General features: G+C 46.2%; 2 protein-coding genes across 4 annotated transcripts in view; one reads left to right on the top strand and one right to left on the bottom strand.

Moving 5' to 3' along the window:
• The window catches only part of SNX22 (sorting nexin 22), a 49,967-nt gene extending 48,542 nt beyond the window's left edge, over positions 1-1,425 (top strand). Inside the window, exons 7-8 of one of the 2 annotated variants that reach the window (XM_073579555.1) lie at positions 581-697; positions 802-1,425. In XM_073579555.1, coding sequence (XP_073435656.1) covers positions 581-693 — 113 coding nt within the window. In that variant the 3' untranslated portion in view covers positions 694-697; positions 802-1,425. Of the gene's footprint in view, positions 1-580 lie in introns of both variants that reach the window. The other variant, XM_073579554.1, reaches the window with a different exon arrangement.
• A 1,242-nt stretch (positions 1,426-2,667) lies between these two features.
• PPIB (peptidylprolyl isomerase B) overlaps positions 2,668-18,658 on the bottom strand; it is a 28,155-nt gene continuing 12,164 nt past the window's right edge. For both annotated transcript variants that reach the window (XM_073579553.1, XM_073579552.1), the window contains 3 exons: positions 5,654-5,747; positions 4,549-4,733; positions 2,668-3,105 (listed from right to left, as the gene is read on the bottom strand). In XM_073579553.1, coding sequence (XP_073435654.1) covers positions 2,983-3,105; positions 4,549-4,733; positions 5,654-5,747 — 402 coding nt within the window. In that variant the 3' untranslated portion in view covers positions 2,668-2,982. The remainder of the gene's footprint in view (positions 3,106-4,548; positions 4,734-5,653; positions 5,748-18,658) is intronic.

Genomic DNA, 18,658 nt, shown 5'->3' with positions numbered 1-18,658 from the left:
GCTGAACGTTCTGCTCCCGGGTATTAACATGCAAGACTCGGCTGTCTTTCTTGCATGTGTGATCCCAGCCTACGTCAAACTAGTATTTTGTTCAAGTATCATTTAATAGTGTGTGGTATTTATGCCACGTTATTTTATTTTTCCACTAAAATTGCATTGTTTCTCAAGTGGATCTGACATCATAAGTGATATTAAGGGAGGAAAGAAGGTTCTGAAGTGAGGAGTCTTGGTAATTTTTTTTTTTTTTTTTTACATGACAATGTGGTATTTGATCAGGGGTATGTCATTTTTTTCTATAGCCACTGTATTTCTCTATTCATCTGTCTTAAGAAATTCAGTCTAATTTTTTACTATAAGAAAAATACACTTATCAATATTCCATGAACTACTACATTATTCATTAAAAAAAAAAACCGAACCCTGGCAGCCCGTAAAAAGCACTAGGGTCCATTGTTAAACATCTGAAAACGAGTATAGAAGTCCTAGCTCATTAGCACTCAGCAATCTTAGCGTGGACAGTCTTGTATACTGCCAGCAGAAAGGCATATTGTAACATACCGTATATTTGTTTTCATGTTAGATATGCTTGAGGATGTCGTGTTACAAGGAGTAATTCAAGGACTTTACCAGCAGACTCACAAGAAGCCTCCTGTAGCCAAGCAAAAGTTATCTACAAGCCACCCTGTTCCATGACCAGGTCAGCAAACCGATAAGACCATCATTCCATTTGGACCTGTAATGCTTACTTTTTCTGTCTGCAACATAAGTGGATAATACTCCTATTGAGAAATATGGCTTCAGTATTTTAGGGATTGAAAGCACATCATGTTCAGACCAGAACCTGCAAAGCTGGATGTTACTCCCTCTCTGGTACCGTGACCTGTAGCAATGGAGAAGCAGATTATTAATTATGGTACTAAGAGGTGGAAACCATTCTCGGCACCATGTTGTACAAACAGTAGAAAGTCTTCAGAGTGTTTGTGACCTTGGTGGATTGGATTTAGTTTCAGGATATTTTCTGTTTTCAGAAAGCCAATGTCAATTACGGTAATTATCTTCAGACACTGGAGAGATGACTAATGAATTACGCATGAATGAAGCACCATATTGTAAAGACATGATGCAATGAAACGTGGCATTTTTCAGAAAGCAAAGCAATTTACAGCAAACATGGCTTCTCCAGAAGACACTAGGACACCATCACGTGGAGAACCTATAAAGTGCAGCGTATGGACATCTGGGATCCTAGTGCACCATGACCGCTGCACTGTGGCCTATGGATTACACAGATTGTGTATCAGAAATCCTAACACTATAGTAAAGCACAAATTTTCTGTTCAGATTTTTTTTATGGCCAAAATGTGAAACTGACACTTATGTACTTTGTAATGTGGATTTGAATAGATATTTTTTGTGGACCAATTACTAGATGTTTACACTTTATCTTCCCTTGACACTTGTCTATGAACTATAGAAGTACTTGCAAGTTTGGGGCTAATCTATATATACATATAAAACTGAATGTATGTATCACCAACCAATCACAAAGCATCTTTCATTTCACCAGAGCTGTTCAAAAGAAGCTGAGCTGTGATTGGTTGCTATGAGCAAGTTTTCCCACTTGACAACACCTCAGCAGATACTGACATGGTGGGAGAAATCTAGCATCCCTGGGAACATAAGCTCCCAGCCATTGTCTGCCCCCCAGAAAGGAGCAGCGAGCACATGACAGAAATTAATCCCCCCTCCCGTGCCCATATACCCATCTCACATCCTCCATACCAAACCGTCAAAGTGTGAAAAAACGGATCCGTTGCAGATTTGCAAAAAACTGATGCACCGGATCCGGTTTTTGGACGGATCCGTTGCAACAGCCAGTGTATGAAATTTAAAGGAACAGAACTCTGGAAAAGGGGAGAGACACCCCAGGGTCTCTTAAAGGGATCATTGGTATGCAAGCAAGGGCAAATCTACTCAGCGCTCTGGTTCTGATCCCAGGCTCTCTTATAGAGATCCCCGGTATGGAAGTGAGGGCAAATCCACTCTGCGCTTTGGTACTGACCCCAGGCCTCTCTTAAAGGGATCCCCGGTATGGAAGTTAGGACCGTTCCACTCAGCACTCTAGTTCTGACCCCAGACTGACGAGATGATGTGGGATATTAGGGGTAGTAGTCCGGTAGCTCTGGCTGATGAGATGATGTGGGATATTATAGTGAATGTGGCTATGCAGAGTGGATGGGGCTCTACACTCAGAGAGCGCTCTCTCTCTATATATACTACAAAAAAAACATTTCCAACTAATACAAAATGAAGCTTCAAGTGTTTGTCAAGCAAGCACCCATACCTATTAAAATATCAGCAATTCTCAAGAAATGGAATGTCAATGGGCAGTTTCAATTTGTCAACTGCTACAATCTAATTGCGTTGGTTTGACAATTGGTGACCAGGGCTGTGGAGTTGGTAAGCCAAACCTCTGACTCATACGCCTCAATTTCCATGACTCAGACTCCACCAAAATGGGCTCCGGCTCCACAGCCCTGTTGTTGACTGATCTGGGAAATATCTGCAGACTTTTCCCATCAGTGTGCAGTGGAAAAGATTAGTTTTCCATTAGGGCTCTTCACCACTGAGCCAAGACAGCATAGCAATATTAATCATAACCAATAGTTTTTGTAGAAACCAGTTTATTTCAAGGAATTGTACACATTTCTTATGTTTTTTTTCCCCAACCCAATGTAGACACATTAAACACGAGGTGGGTGGAATGTGTAAGTCAGTATACTGGGAGCTCCAACAATGTTGGGCAGCATATTGTTTTGGTCACTTATAGATCAGTTCTGAGCTACACAGACGTCCCTGTATAGATGGCAAAGAGCTTTCTGCCCATCACAGAATAAAGGCAACTGGTTAAACATATCCTCAAACTCCAATTGATCCAGTGATGGAAGAGCAATTTCTGGTATAGTTGGCACTGCAATAAGTTTACTCTTTAGCAATTCCAAATGGCTTTTCCACATCAATCTTGCCAGAGTTTGCAATAACCACATCTTTAAGAGGTTTGTCTCGTGAATCTGTTTTGGTTGCTTCGATCTTCCTTACCACATCCTGAAATAAGACAAGATCGTACAAAAGCTCACAAAAGGAATGTAGTATTTAATGGTGTCAGCTTAGTGAATTACAATAATACATCTCCTGCAACTTCCACATGTTACATAACTGCTATGAAAACTAACAGAGACTATGAAGAATAAAAGTCATGGCGAGTACACTACAACTGATAGTAGAGGGTCCCACGCTAGGTTATACGGATAGGTGTAGTGCTACTGGAACACCACCATTAAGAAAAGATCTAGTTTGTATTTTCTTTACTTAACCCCTGCGCTATTTTGCATTTTCATTTCTGGCTCCCCTTCTTCCCACAGCCATAACGTTATTATTTTTTGGTCAATATGGCCATGTGAGGGCTTGTTTTTTTTTGAGGGACAAGTTTCACTTTTGAACACCACCATTGGTTTTAACATATCATGTACTGGAAAAAGGGAACAAAATTTCAAGTGCGGTGAAATTGAAAAGAAAAAAAATATCCAAACTTTAGTCAAAAAAAAAAAAACCAGGCAATTTGGCAATACCAAATATGTGTATGTTTAATTTTTTTATTGTTTTATTCTGAATGGGGTCCAGGGCGAATTTGAATTCTATTTTTTTTTTTTTTTAACTATTTGCATGCTTTAGTAGTCTCCATGGGAGACTGGTAGAGCTGCCGTTGTTTGATTGTATCTGCTACACACGGGCGATGATCAGATAGCCTGTATGTAGCAGAAATGCTCACTTTCTATGGATACCGACCACCGGGCGTTGCTCATAGCAATCCGGCAGTGACTACCATAGAGGACTGCTGGAGACGACCTGGTTGTCATGCCAACCCATCGGTGACCCACCATCACGTGATTGGGTCATCGATGGGCGGGTTTCCAGCACGCTTGCCGGAAGCTTGAGTTAAATGCCGCTGTCAGAGTTTAACGGGTTAACAGTCACAGGCACAGCTGACATGGGCCGGGTAACATGTGGGCTCAGCGCCCGAGCCCACATCAAAGGGAGGGATTCCGGCGTGGATGTACTATTACGACCAACATCAGAAAGGGGTTAAATTCTTGTTGGATATATAACTCCAACACACTCCACAGCGCTCGGACTATACAAATATCGAGCAAGGGAAATATACTTGAATATCCACTGTAGACTCTCCAGCAGTCTTCTATCATGGCTGAGCCAATGGCATGTGATGACAGTGGCTGCTGAGTAGGACCACTGGAAAAATCTCTCCTTAATCAGCAGGCAATTGTGTTTTTTTAGTTATAAAACAGTTGAATTTTAACTTTTTATTTAGAATGCATCGGAGGAGCTTTGCGCATTTTTTGGGTTACCTCCCACAATTAAAAGAATAATGTGTAGTAACTGAATTCTAAACATTGTTCCAAATATCGCCAAGTATCCTCACACATTAACTAATTTGTTCAGAAATGTAACTGTATTTAATCAACATCTTACCGCTCCTTCCAGAACTTTGCCAAATACCACATGTCTTCCATCTAACCAAGTAGTTTTAACGGTAGTGATGAAAAACTGGGAACCATTTGTGTCCTTTCCAGCATTGGCCATGCTCACCCACAATGGACCGTAGTGTTTTAGCTTGAAGTTTTCATCGGGGAATCTATCTCCATAAATGCTTTTTCCTGTATTAGAAGATGAAAGTTCTAGTTATCTCTTCCAAAGCACACACGTTTACAGGTTGGATGTGGCATCTCAAATATCAAATAACCGACTGACATTTACTACTTTAGTAAAGTACCTAAAGACTACAAGTCCAATTTCCGATATTTTCTAGATCACGTTTCACAGTAAACATAAAACTGCCCCAAAATCCCGGTGAATCCTTGTGTACACTTGGAAGTGACCACTGTCTGCTGGGCTTGGTCTGATGTACCAAACGGATATCAAGATAATACACATACACTGGCTTTCCAAACTTTTAATGTAAAATCCAGTGATGTTACATTTAAAGTAATCTTTTTTTTTGTATGAATCACTTTTTTTTTTGTATGAATCACAAAGTGCTGACTTTTCTTTTTTTTTTTTAATCCAGTAACAAGACAAATGTGACAGGTTTCAAAGTTTGGTTTGTGTAATAGCAGTTCAGTCCACAAGTGCGTCGAGTTGTAGGATTGCACTTATTACACCATCAGCTGTCCACTACTTCTTAGCAGAGTTTCCCACCATGAACATTTGTGCCATATTTCCAGAAGTCAAAAATGTCTAGCAGAAAAGGTATTAAGGCCACATTCAGTATTTGGTCAGTATTTTCCATCAGTATTTGTAAGCCAAAACCAGGAGTGGGTGATAAATACAGAAGTGTGACGGGTTTCTATTATACTTTTCCTCTGGTTGATCAGTTTTTCACCTCTGTATTTGTAAGCCAAAACCAGAAGTGGAACAAATACTGAACGTGGCAGTTGTGCAAGTGCATGATTCTCACTAATAACCTGTAAGGGGGCTGCACAAATAGTCTGGACTGTATGTCTTACTTTAAACCAACTTGCAATACCTTCCTTATTTAAAAAAAAAAAGTATTAAACATTTTTTCCTGTTTACTGACCTCCAGTTCCATCTCCTCGTGTGAAATCGCCTCCCTGAATCATAAAATCTTTGATCACACGGTGGAACATGCTGCCCTTATAGCCAAACCCTTTCTATAAGAAAATAAAAGAAGCCAATCAGGTACATTGGACCCTGCATGCGAAAACAGAACAGCAACCCTCATTAACTCTGGACAACGCCTTAAAGGGAATCTGTTGGGGGCCTATGTAAATGGCCTGTGTCCGGTCCGATGGGTGGTGTTTCTTCTTCTTTCTCCACCCCATCCGTGGCCCCCGTCCATGATCTTTTCCAGTATTAGAGAAGTTCAACTCCATAGTTCACGCGTGCGCAAAGCAATCTTGCTTCGCGCACGCGCAGTATGCTTTGCCCAACTGCGGGCAAAGCCGAAAATCAATACACTATGTCCCGGAAGTATTTCGCTGTGTTCCGGGACATAGTGTACCGACGCATGCGCAGTAATGATTTTCGGCTTTGCCAGCAGTTGGGCAAAGCAAGATTGCTTTGCGCATGCACGAACTAAGGATTTGAACTTCTCTAATACCTGAAAAGATCACGTGCGGGGGCCACGGATGGGGTGGACAAAGAAGAAACACCGCCCATCGGACCGGACACAGGCCATTTACATAGGCCACCAGCTTCTGGTGACAGATTCCCTTTAAGAGAGAAGGTGAATACAAATGAGTAACCTCATTGTCCCAGTGAGTAAATAGAAATTTATTTTACCTGCAGGGAAAAAAAACGGTGCGATATTGGTAAAGGTTATTCCTTGAATATGGAAAAAGCAGGGCTGTGGAGTCGGTAACCCAAACCTGCGACTCGGACTCCTCAATTGCCCTTACACCGACTCCAACTCAGACTCCACGACTCCGACATATATTGCTTATATTTAAGTGAAAAATTTATTGTAGTACAATGTGAACATCAGACATTTAATCATTTCTATGATCCAATAATCAAGATATTTAGATAGAACATAATATCTATTTATTGGAATACAACTTTAGAACACAAAAAACTGTAATAAATTGTAAATATGTAATACACTGTATACATGTACTTGTATACGGTACAGACCAAAGTTTGGACACACCTCATTCAAAGAGTTTTCTTTATTTTCATGACTATGAAAATTGTAGATTCATTCTGAAGGCATCAATACAATGAATTAACACATGTGGAATTATATAATTAAAGTGTGAAACAACTGAAAAACAGGATTTTTGGGTTGCTTACCGTAAAATCTGTTTCTCGGAGCCTTCATTGGGGGACACAGAGACCTTGGGTGTATGCTGCTGCCACGAGGAGGCTGACACTATGCACAAAAAAAGATAGCTCCTCCTCCGCAGTGTACACCCCACCGACCGGCAGAGAATTCCTCAGTTAGTGAGAAAGCAGTAGGAGAAGGAACAGAATAGGTTGACAACATAGACAACTCAACTGTAAACATTCAACCAAAGTAAGAACAGGAGCTGTAAAACATGGGAGGGTGCTGTGTCCCCCAATGAAGGCTCCGAGAAACAGATTTTACGGTAAGCAACCCAAAAATCCTGTTTTCTCGTTCGCCTTATTGGGGGACACAGAGACCTTGGGACGTCCCAAAGCAGTCCCTGGGGTGGGAAACAAACTTCCATCAGGCCAGCGGACTCACCACCGCGGCCTGCAGAATCCGTCTACCTAGGCTGGCGTCCGCCGAAGCGTAGGTGTGGACTCTGTAGAATTTCACAAACGTGTGAACCGATGACCATGTTGCAGCTTTGCAAAGCTGCAGTGCGGAAGCTCTGTGGCGCACCGCCCAGGAGGCACCCACTGCTCGAGTAGAGTGGGCCCTGATACCCGGAGGGGCTCCGCGACGCTTAACACGGTAGGCTTCCAGGATAGCCGATCTGATCCAGCGAGCAATGGTGGCTTTTGACGCCGGGTGACCTTTCCGCGCTCCATCAGGGATAATGAAAAGAGACTCTGTCTTTCGCAAGGAAGTCGTCCTAGACAGATAGACTCTTACCGCCCTAACCAGGTCCAGCTTGTTCAAGGACCGCTCTCGGGGATGAGTTGGATTCGGACAAAAGGACGGGAGCACGATATCCTCGTTGAGGTGAAACGAGGACACCACCTTCGGAAGGAACGAGGGCGGAGGCCGCAGAACTACCTTATCCTGGTGGAGAACCAGAAAGGGAGAGCGGCACGAAAGAGCTGCCAATTCCGACACGCGCCGGACGGAGGTGATGGCCACCAGAAAGGCTACCTTCCAAGAAAGGAGAGAAAGGGAAATATCCCTGAGGGGTTCAAAGGGCGGACCTTGCAGAACCTCAAGAACCAGATTAAGATCCCATGGATCCACGGGCGCCCGGTACGGCGGGACCGTGTGAGCCACGCCCTGAAGAAAGGTCTTAACCTGAGGACGGGAAGCCAACGTTTTCTGAAACAGAATGGACAGCGCCGAAACTTGACCCTTCAGGGAACTGAGGGCAAGCCCCGCATCCAATCCTGCCTGAAGAAACGCTAGGACTGAAGGGAGCGAAAAGGACATGGGCGCGACGTCATTGGTCTCACACCAAGTGAAATAGGCCTTCCAAGTACGGTAGTAAATCTTGGAAGATGATGGCTTTCTGGCTCGGATCATGGTCTGAATTACGTGGTCGGAAAATCCTGCTCGTTTCAGAACCTCGGTCTCAACAGCCACGCCGTTAAATTGAGCGGCCGAGAATTGGGGTGGCAAATCGGACCCTGAGACAGCAGATCTGTTCTGTCTGGAAGCCTCCAGGGGGCGTCCGCGAGAAGGTTGACAATGTCCGCGAACCAAGACCTTCTGGGCCAATTCGGGGCGATGAGAATGACCGGAAGTCCTTCTGCCTTGATCTTCAACAGCTTGGGAAGAAGAGGCAGAGGAGGGAACAGGTAGGGAAGTTCGAACTGGGACCAAGGAACGGCCAGGGCGTCGGCGCCCACTGCCAGAGGGTCCCGAGACCTGGACACGAATTGTGGGACTTTCCTGTTGAGGCGAGACGCCATGAGGTCTACATCCGGGGTTCCCCACCGAAGGCAGAGCAGATGAAACACTTCCGGATGTAGGGACCATTCTCCCGCCGCGAGACCCTCGCGGCTGAGAAAATCGGCGGCCCAGTTGTCTACGCCGGGAATGTGAACCGCGGAGATTGTCGGGACGGAAATCTCCGCCCAACGAAGAATCTTGGACACCTCCGCCAGGGCTGAAACACTCAGTGTTCCCCCTTGGCGGTTGACATATGCCACCGCTGTGGCGTTGTCTGTCTGAATCCGTACCGGCAGTCCCTTGAGGAGCCTTTCCCAGTGGACCAGAGCAAGATGGATCGCTCGAATCTCCAGAACGTTGATCGGTAGCGCTGATTCCCGATCCGACCATCGACCCTGAACAGTGTGGTTGCGGAACACAGCACCCCAACCGAGGAGACTGGCATCTGTGGTTACTATCTGCCAGTGAATGGGAAGGAAGGATCGACCCGATAGAATGAGAGGTGACGACAACCACCAGTTGAGAGACCGCTTGATCCGGTAAGAAAGATGGACAGGGCGATCCAGGGACCGAGGCAACCTGTTCCATTTCGACAGAATGGCCTGCTGGAGAGGCCTGGCGTGAAATTGGGCAAAGGGAACTGCCTCTATTGCCGCGACCATCTTTCCCAGGACCCTCATGGCTGTACGGAGGGATGGGAATCGCGAGGTCTGCAGCGATCGTACTTCCTGCTGCAGAGAGAGAATCTTTTCTTGTGGGAGAAAGACCCTTGACCGACGAGTGTCGAACAGAAGACCTAGAAAGACCAGGCGTTGGGTAGGAACCAGACAGGACTTCTTCCTGTTGACGATCCACCCGAAATTGGAAAGAGTGTCCAGGACGATTGACAAACTTTGGTGAGCCTGTTGGAATGACGGAGCCTTGATCAGAATATCGTCTAGGTACGGGAAAAGAACGAGGCCTCTGACTCTCAACAAAGCCATCAACGCAGCCATGATCTTCGTGAAGACTCTGGGAGCGGTGGCAAGACCGAAGGGCAGTGCGACAAACTGGTAGTGATGCTGTCGAATCGCAAAGCGAAGGAACTTCTGATATCCGGAGAAAATTGGAACATGTAAATAGGCATCTTGGATGTCTATTGAGCACATGAATTCCTGCTCCTCCATGGAGGCGATGACCGAGCGAAGCGACTCCATGCGGAAGTGGCGAAGGCGGACCCTCTTGTTGAGCAGCTTGAGATCCAAGATGGGTCGAACTGCGCCGTCTTTTTTCGGCACTACAAACAGGTTCGAGTAGAACCCCGTGAAGCGCTCCGATTCGGGAACGGGCACAATCACCCCGGAACTGAGGAGAGCGGCGATAGCTGTAGAGAACCCCGGGATCAAGGCTGGATCCTTTGGAGGCCGGGATTCGAAGAAACGATCCCGTGGAAGAGAGACGAACTCTATCTTGTATCCTCCACGGCGGCCAGCCAAACGTCCCTGAAGGAAAGAAGTCGACCTCCCAATTGGAAAGGCCCTTCGCGTGCCCGATGATAGTCATGCTGAAGTAGACCGTCCAGATCTAGATCTGGACGGTCTGCCCTGGGAGGAGTGGGGTCGCCAGGAAGGAGTGGGTCTGAAGGAAACTTTCCTTCTCTCCTGGCGAGCCTGCGGTCTCTGTTGGCTGGAGGAGTTGTCCGCCGTATTGAAATGGCGGAAAGTCCGAAAGGGTCGAAACTGACGCCTTAGTGGGGGTCTGCGAGGCTTGGACTGAGGGAGGAGTGAACTCGTGCCTCCGGTGGCGTCCTTAATAATCTGGTCCAATTGGGACCCAAAGAGGCGCACCCCCTGAAAAGGCAGGTTAGTGAGGGACTTTTTAGAAGACAAGTCCGCTTGCCATGCCTTTAGCCAAAGTGTACGTCGAATTGCAATAACGTTGCTTGACGCCTGAACTGCACAGGATGCAGCATCCAAGGAAGCGGAGAGAAGATAGTCCCCAGCCTGGGAGATCTGATTGGCGAGATTGGCCAAATGCTCCGGTTGCGCCTTATCTAAGATGCCCTGCCGAAGGTCGTCTGCCCACGTGGCTATGGTCTTTGCTGTCTAGGATGAAGCAAAGATTGGACACACCGCCGCTGAAGCCGCTTCAAAGGCAGACTTCGCCAGGGATTCTATAATCCTGTCATTAGAATCCTTTAGGGACGCCACGCCTGAAAGCGGGAGAACCGTGTTATTGGATAGCCTGGACACGGGCGGATCGACTGAGGGAGAGGCCGACCAGTTGTCCGTGAGCTCCTTAGCAAATGGGTAGAGTATGCCGAGACGTTTTCCTCTTTGAAAGCGTCTGGTCGGATCCTCTCTTTCCTTGGTAAAAATTTTCCCAAACTGGGAATGGAAAGGAAAAACCCTGGAGGGAGTTTCTGCCCGTCTGAACGAAACCTCCTGATCTGAGGATTTCGCAGGGGAGTCAGCAATATCGAAGGTATGATGGATCGCAGCAATGAGGTCCTGCACTGTGACCTTCATGCTTGCATCCTGGTCTGAATCCAGCTCTAAAATCCCCTCAGATGACCTGTCCGAAAGCGCTTCCCCTGACTCGGGAGAGGAGGCCCGAGAGGGAGACTGATGAGAAGGGCTATGCGGTGAGATGGGACTAGGAGAGGATTCCGGCTGGGAATCTTGCCTGGGTCTTTTGCGACTACCGCTGGCTGATTCAGATGGAACAATTTGGGACCTGCTTGGCCCTGCTGAAGAGTCCAGGGGCAACTTATCAAGAACGGCCACCAGGGACTGAGACACCCTGGTGAGGTCTGCCACTGATTGAGAAAGCGAGGAGGCCCAGCCAGGCATGGGGGGCTCACTCTCACCTGGGGCCGCAGATGGCTCCTGGACGGCGTCAGGCTGAATTGGATTGCTACAATCCAGGCAGAGGGGAGTGGACTGGCCTGAGGGAAGTTTGCGATTGCACGAAGAACATGCAAAGTACTTGACTAAAGTGCAGGGGGGGGCGGTAGAGCGGGTACGATCAGACTTAGACATAGTGAAAAGCTGAGGTAATGCCGGAAGGTTGGGGGACAGAGGGCGGAGAAGGGTCAGTCTGCAGTGCAGAGCTACTCACGGTCCGGTGTCCCCAGAAGCGATGCTCTGCGACCTGTCAGTGGATGCAGGTCAGAGCGAAATCCGGCTGACAGACCTCCTGAAAAAAAACAGCTGGAGAAGATGCTGTCCAGTGAGGAGCTGGTGCCCGGCTAACAGGCTGGGAAAATGGCGCCGTCCTGAGAAAAAGCGCGCCTTAGGAGAGGAGGGAGGGCGGAGCACCTCGCAGGGTTAAAATTCACCGCCCTCTAGCCAATAGCAGGCTGGGCAGGTGAAGGACAGGCGGTGGGAGGGCCTGGGAAGAGCGGGAGAGAAGCCCGCTTAGAAGAAAGGGGCGGGGGGCGTGGCCGCGACGCAGCGGTAGGCCCGAACTGAAGCCGGGGCCTAAATTAGTTGCGGCGGCCGCCTGTCAGCAGGGGGTCGGCGCGGAAGTCCGAAAAAGTGGGGCGCCGCAGTCGCAAGTCGCTCCCAATGGGAAAAAAACCCCTGCTCCCTGTACCCAGAAAGGGGGGAGGGAAGGGGGGGATGCCCAGCAACATTGAGCTGCGTATAGCCTTGTGGCGACTGCGAGCGACCGCAGCGCCTACCCCTGTGACCATTGAAGAGGTGACCGTCGGGAATGGGCAGCAGGGCCTAATACTCACCTATCCACGATCCGTTACCTGTCTGAAGAAGTCTTGCGTCTCATCCAACCGACAGGCTCTGGTAGGCGAGTGGGAGGGAGACTGGCGACAAGGACCCCTGGAGTCGCTGGCACGTCTTGGTGTCGGCGTCCGTCTGGCTGGTCCTGCCGCGGAGAACCGCAAGAATACGGGGTGGCAGTACACGCCGTACTTGCAGACTCCATGTGGGAGTACAGATGTGACTTTTCACTCTGTATCCCTCCGTAGAACCTGAAAAGGAACGACGCACAACGAGGTAGATATGGGTCTAATAAAAGACCCGTGTCCACCTCCTACTGACACTAAGCTAAACTGAGGAATTCTCTGCCGGTCGGTGGGGTGTACACTGCGGAGGAGGAGCTATCTTTTTTTGTGCATAGTGTCAGCCTCCTAGTGGCAGCAGCATACACCCAAGGTCTCTGTGTCCCCCAATAAGGCGAACGAGAAATATGTCTTATATTCTAGATTCTTCAAAGTAGCCACCTTTTGCTTTGATTACTGCTTTGCACACTCTTGGCATTCTCTTGATGAGCTTCAAGTGGTAGTCACCAGAAATGGTCTTCCAACAGTCTTGAAGGAGTTCCCAGAGATGCTTAGCACTTGTTGGCCACTTTTGCCTTCACTCTGCGGTCCATCTCACCCCAAACCATCTCGATTGGGTTCAGGTCTGGTGACTCTGGAGGCCAGGTCATCTGGCGTAGCACCCCATCACTCTCCTTCTTGGTTAAATAGCCCTTACACAGCCTGGAGGTGTGTTTGAGGCCATTGTCCTGTTGAAAAATAAATGATGGTCCAACTAAACACAAACCGGATGGAATAGCATGCCGCTGCAAGATGCTGCGGTAGCCATGCTGGTTTAGTATGCCTTCAATTTTGAATAAATCCCCAACAGTGTCACCAGCAAAGCACCCCCACACCATCACACCTCCTCCTCCATGCTTCACGGTGGGAACCAGGCATGTAGAGTCCATCCGTTCACCTTTTCTGCGTCGCACAAAGACATGGTGGTTGGAACCAAAGATCTCAAATTTGGACTCATCAGACAAAAGCACAGATTTCCACTGGTCTAATGTCCATTCCTTGTGTTCTCTAGCCCAAACAAGTCTCTTCTGCTTGTGGCCTATCCTTAGCAGTGGTTTCCTAGCAGCTATTTTACCATGAAGGCCTGCTGCACAAAGTCTCCTCTTAACAGTTGTTGTACAGATGTGTCTGCTGCTAGAACTCTGTGTAGCATTGACCTGGTCTCTATTCTGAGCTGCTGTTAACCTGCGATTTCTGAAGCTGGTGACTAGGATGAACTTATCCTCCGCAGCAGAGGTGACTCTTGGTCTTCCTTTCCTGGGGCGGTCATCATGTGAGCCAGTTTCTTTGTAGCGCTTGATGGTTTTTGCCACTGCATTTGGGGACACTTTCAAAGTTTTCCCAATTTCTCGGACTGACTAACCTTCATTTCTTAAAGTAATGATTGCCACTCGTTTTTCTTTACTCAGCTGCTTTTTTCTTGCCATAATACAAATTCTAACAGTCTATTCAGTAGGACTATCACCTGTGTATCCACCAGACTTCTGCACAACACAACTGATGGTCCCAACCTCATTTATAAGGCAAGAAATCCCACTTATTAAACCTGACAGAGCACACCTGTGAAGTGAAAAGCATTTCCGGTGACTACCTCTTGAAGCTCATCAAGAGAATGCCAAGAGTGTGCAAAGCAAAAATCAAAGCAAAAGGTGGCTACTTTGAAGAACCTAGAATATAAGACATACAGTATTTTCAGTTGTTTCACACTTTTTTGTTAATTATATAATTCCACATGTGTTAATTCATAGTTTTGATGCCTTCAGAGTGAAGCTACAATTTTCATAGTCATGAAAATAAAGAAAACTCTTTGAATGAGAAGGTGTGTCCAAACTTTTGGTCTGTACTGTATATAGAAGTCACTACGTAGCCAGGATCAAAACTGGGGGGGGGGGCAGAATCTCATACTGCTCCGCAGAATTTCATACTGCACACCTCAGCTGCTGCAGAACCTCATACTTCACACCCCTACACTTGAAAATAAAGCCTGCACCTTAAGGGTACGTGCACACGCTGCGGAATCCGCTGCGGATTAATCCGCAGGGATTTTGCAAAAACCGCAGATAATCCGCAGGTCAAAAGACCTGCGGATTATCTGCGGTTTTGCCTGCGGTTTGGTCCTGCGGATTCACTATCTCCACAATGGTGGAGATAGGAACCCGCAGCGGTTTCCGCAGAAAGAATTGACATGCAATTCTTTCTGCGGATTCAAAACCGCAGCAAATCCGCGCGGTTTTTTCCGCAGCGTCGGCACAGCGTTTTTTTTTTCCCATTCAAATGAATGGTACTGTACACCGCAGCTAAAACTGCTGCGTGTCCGCAGCGGCCAAAACCGCTGCGGAAACGCAGCGGAATCCGCAGCGTGTGCACACAGCCTAAGAAGATGTGGTGATGAATGCAGTCTATTTATTCTATCAGTTGATGTTGATGTTACTGAAGACGAGCAATGCCTGTCCTGGGCGTCCTTTTGGGCAGCTATGAAGTGTACCTGACTGGTGCTAAAAAAAAGGAGTGTTAGTCTGTGCTATCCGGCTTTCATTCTTTTTGGTACAGATAAGATATGGATAGACAGATATGGATAAATGGATATACAGATAGAGCAGATTTCTAATCTGCTTTTACATAGTAACATAGTTATTAAGGTTGAAGGGAGACTTTAAGTCCATCTAGTTCAACCCATATCCTATCCTAACTTGCCCTAACATGTTGATCCAGAGGAAGGCAAAAAAACCCCATGTGGCAAACAGTAAGCTTCACATTGGGGAAAAAAATTCCTTCCCGACTCCACATACGGCAATCAGACTAGCTCCCTGGATCAACGCAATATTAAGGAAACTAGTGTATATACCCTTTAATATTATACTTTTCAAGAAAGGCATCCAGTCCCTTCTTAAATTTTAGTAGGGAATCACTCATTACAACATCATATGGCAGAGAGTTCCATAGTCTCACTGCTCTTACAGTAAAGAATCCGCATCTTTGAGTATGCTTAAACCTTCTTTCCTCCAGACGTAGAGGATGCCCCCTTGTCCCAGTCACAGGTCTAAGAGTAAAAAGATCATTAGAAAGGTCTTGGTATTGTCCCCGCATATATTTATACATTGTAATAAGATCACCCCTAAGCCTTCGATTCTCCAAACTAAATAACCCCAAGTGTAATAACCTGTCTTGGTATTGCAGACCCCCTAGTTCCCTAATAACCTTGGTCGCTCTTCTCTGCACCCGCTCCAGTTCAGCTATGTCTTTCTTATACACCGGAGACCAGAACTGTACACAGAATTCTAAGTGTGGTCGCACTAGTGACTTATATAGAGGTAAAATTATGTTCTCCTCATGAGCATCTATGCCTCTTTTAATGCATCCCATTATTTTATTTGCCTTTGCAGCAGCTGCCTGACACTGGCCGCTAAATGTGAGTTTGTCGTCCACCCATACACCCAGGTCTTTTTCAGTGACTGTTTTGTGCAGTGTTTTTCAATTAAGCACATAATTATACATCTTGTTCGTTCTACCCAAGTGCATGACCTTACATTTATCCCCATTAAAGCTCATTCGCCATTTATCAGCCCAAGCTTCTAGTTTACATAAATCCTCCTGTAATATAAAATTGTCCTCCTCTGTATTGATTACCCTGCAGAGTTTAGTGTCATCTGCAAATATTGAAATTCTACTCTCTATGCCCCCTACAAGGTCATTAATAAATATGTTAAAAAGAAGCGGGCCCAAAACTGACCCCTGTGGTACCCCACTGCTAACCGTGACCCAGTCCGAGTGTGCTCCATTAATAACCACTCTTTGTTTCCTATCCCTGAGCCAGCTCTTAACCCACCTACACATATTTTCCCCTATCCCCATTGTTCTCATTTTATGTATCAACCTTTTGTGTGGCACCGTATCAAAAGCTTTTGAAAAGTCCATGTACACCACGTCCACTGCATTCCCTTGGTCCAGACCGGAACTTGCCTCTTCATAAAAGCTTTGCTATTGAAAACATTATCTATGAGCTCAAAAACCTTTCAGGTGATTCGGTTTTTTAAAAAGCTGATCTGCTTTTGCACCTGAAAAACGTATCCTCAAAAAACACAGGAAAAATTAATGTAGCCTTCGATCAGGAATAGAACAGTCATTTATAGGACATTTCATAACTTTCCCAAATTCCTATGAAAAAATATTCATCATATTCTGCATTGAACTACTGTACCCAATTTATTACATATTTTAGGAGTCGGTCCATTTTATATCGACTCCAACTCCGACTCCACCAAAATGAGCACCGACTCCGACTCCACAGCCCTGGGAAAAAGTACAGTATTCCAATCCTTTCTGTATTAAAAGGGGCTGTCCACTACTCGGACAACCCCTTCTCAATTGCTATATTCCCCTTTATAAAATAATAACAGTCTATACAATTGAGAAGGGGGTTGACCATCCCTTAAACTCCATTTAGGAGCTCTGCTTGCAGCATTCAAAACGATGGGACGGGTTAGGGATGTTGAGATGCTACCTGATCACTAAACCAAAAGAGCAGAGCCAATCATAACTAATAAGTCGAGCATGTCTGCAACATTCAGATATAGAATTGCAGCTATACTTTAAAAATGCCATAGGCAGGAGATTGATCTGCAAATCATTATCTAATATTGTTTCTATCAGTAATATCTGCATTTAATGTGTATGACCAGTGCACACATCATATAGTTAGCATTTCTCACCAAATTTGGGGGCTCTTCCAATGCTCTGCAGGCAAATAGCTCATGGCCACATTGCTCTGAATAGTGAGAGAAGTGGATGAGAATCTTGTTGACATATTACTGCCAGTATGCAGATCATATACTTGCAGTCACAAGACCACCCCCTCGATCTGACAATTGAGGGGAATCCTAACAGTGTACGTAATGCACACTGTCAGAATCTCACAATCTGCAGTCAGAGTGATTGCAAATATTTACCTCAAGCCTGGAAAACCCCTCTAAGGCTGGGACCACACATGCGAGGAATACGGCCGAGTCTCGCATGTTAATACCAGACACTGCTGCCGGCACTCAGGAGCGGAGCGTGCGGCTGTATTTATTGCTATGTGGCTGCACGCTCCGATCCAAGTGCCGGCAGCAGTGTCGGGCATTAACATGCGAGACTCGGCCGTATTCCTCGCATGTGTGATCCCAGCCTAAGAAGGTCATCAGCAGTTTGGATATTTGGGGATATTTTTTCCTCCAACTGAACTGCATGTAACCGGAGCAAAAAAAAACTTTTTTTTGTTATTAGTTTTCATAAAAGATTTTGCACTGATTGACTTCCATAGGAGATGTGTTGCACGGTCTATTGCTAGCTAATCAGTTATCCGAGAAGGCCTTAGGCTAGTTTCACACTAGCGTTTTTTAGCGCTGCGCTTCGTGCACAATAGAGTTGCATACAAAAAAATGCATCATGCATTTTGTATGCGTTTGCTTTTTTTAGGTGCATGCGTTTTAACCAGTTTCTAGCCATGTTAACTCTTTTAAACGCAGGCGTGCGCATATCCATGCGCACGCCTGCGTTTCCATAGACTGTAATGTGATTTTTCTGCGCATTCCGTGCGCAAACGTTTTTTTGAGACAGGTTGGACAGACCAAAAATGCAACAGGTTGTGTCCGGCATGCCTAGGCCCACACTACAAAAAAACACATGCGCACGAAAACGCATACGAACGCGTACATACGCTAGACCATGCGTCCCCATGTTAAAGATGGGCGCAGGACGCATGGACGCGCAGCGCTAAAAAACACTAGTGTGAAACCAGCCTAAGTCAGCCTGTTCGGACGGTCTTATGGAGAATTTACAACACGTCTTTTTCTGAGCTTTTCTCAGCTTATTTTTGGCCACGGACAACAGTCTGTAAAAGCCAAAAGATGCAAAGTTTTTAATGGTCACTCTTTTTGCCTCCGTTTAGCAATTAAGGCTATACACATGTTTAGCGTGCCCAAGTCATGAGCATTCCAGCTATACACACTAATGTAGGGTAAAAACTCAGTGAGAACTGCAGTGTGGCGTTCGGATCACCCATAGGATGGCAAGTCATTACGTAGCCCTGTCAAAACATTACAAAGAAGGACCCAGTACACTTGATACAGACAAGCTATAGAAAAGGTGGAGAAATAGTAGTATTTCATAGATGGCCTATTTATAGGTGGATAAACTCAAGAATATCAGCATCAGAT

Source organism: Dendrobates tinctorius, unplaced genomic scaffold (assembly GCF_039654945.1).
Source record: "Dendrobates tinctorius isolate UK_male_01 unplaced genomic scaffold, ASM3965494v1 ptg000062l, whole genome shotgun sequence".
Classification (NCBI taxonomy): domain Eukaryota; kingdom Metazoa; phylum Chordata; class Amphibia; order Anura; family Dendrobatidae; genus Dendrobates; species Dendrobates tinctorius.
This window is presented reverse-complemented; position numbering and strand designations above follow the sequence as displayed.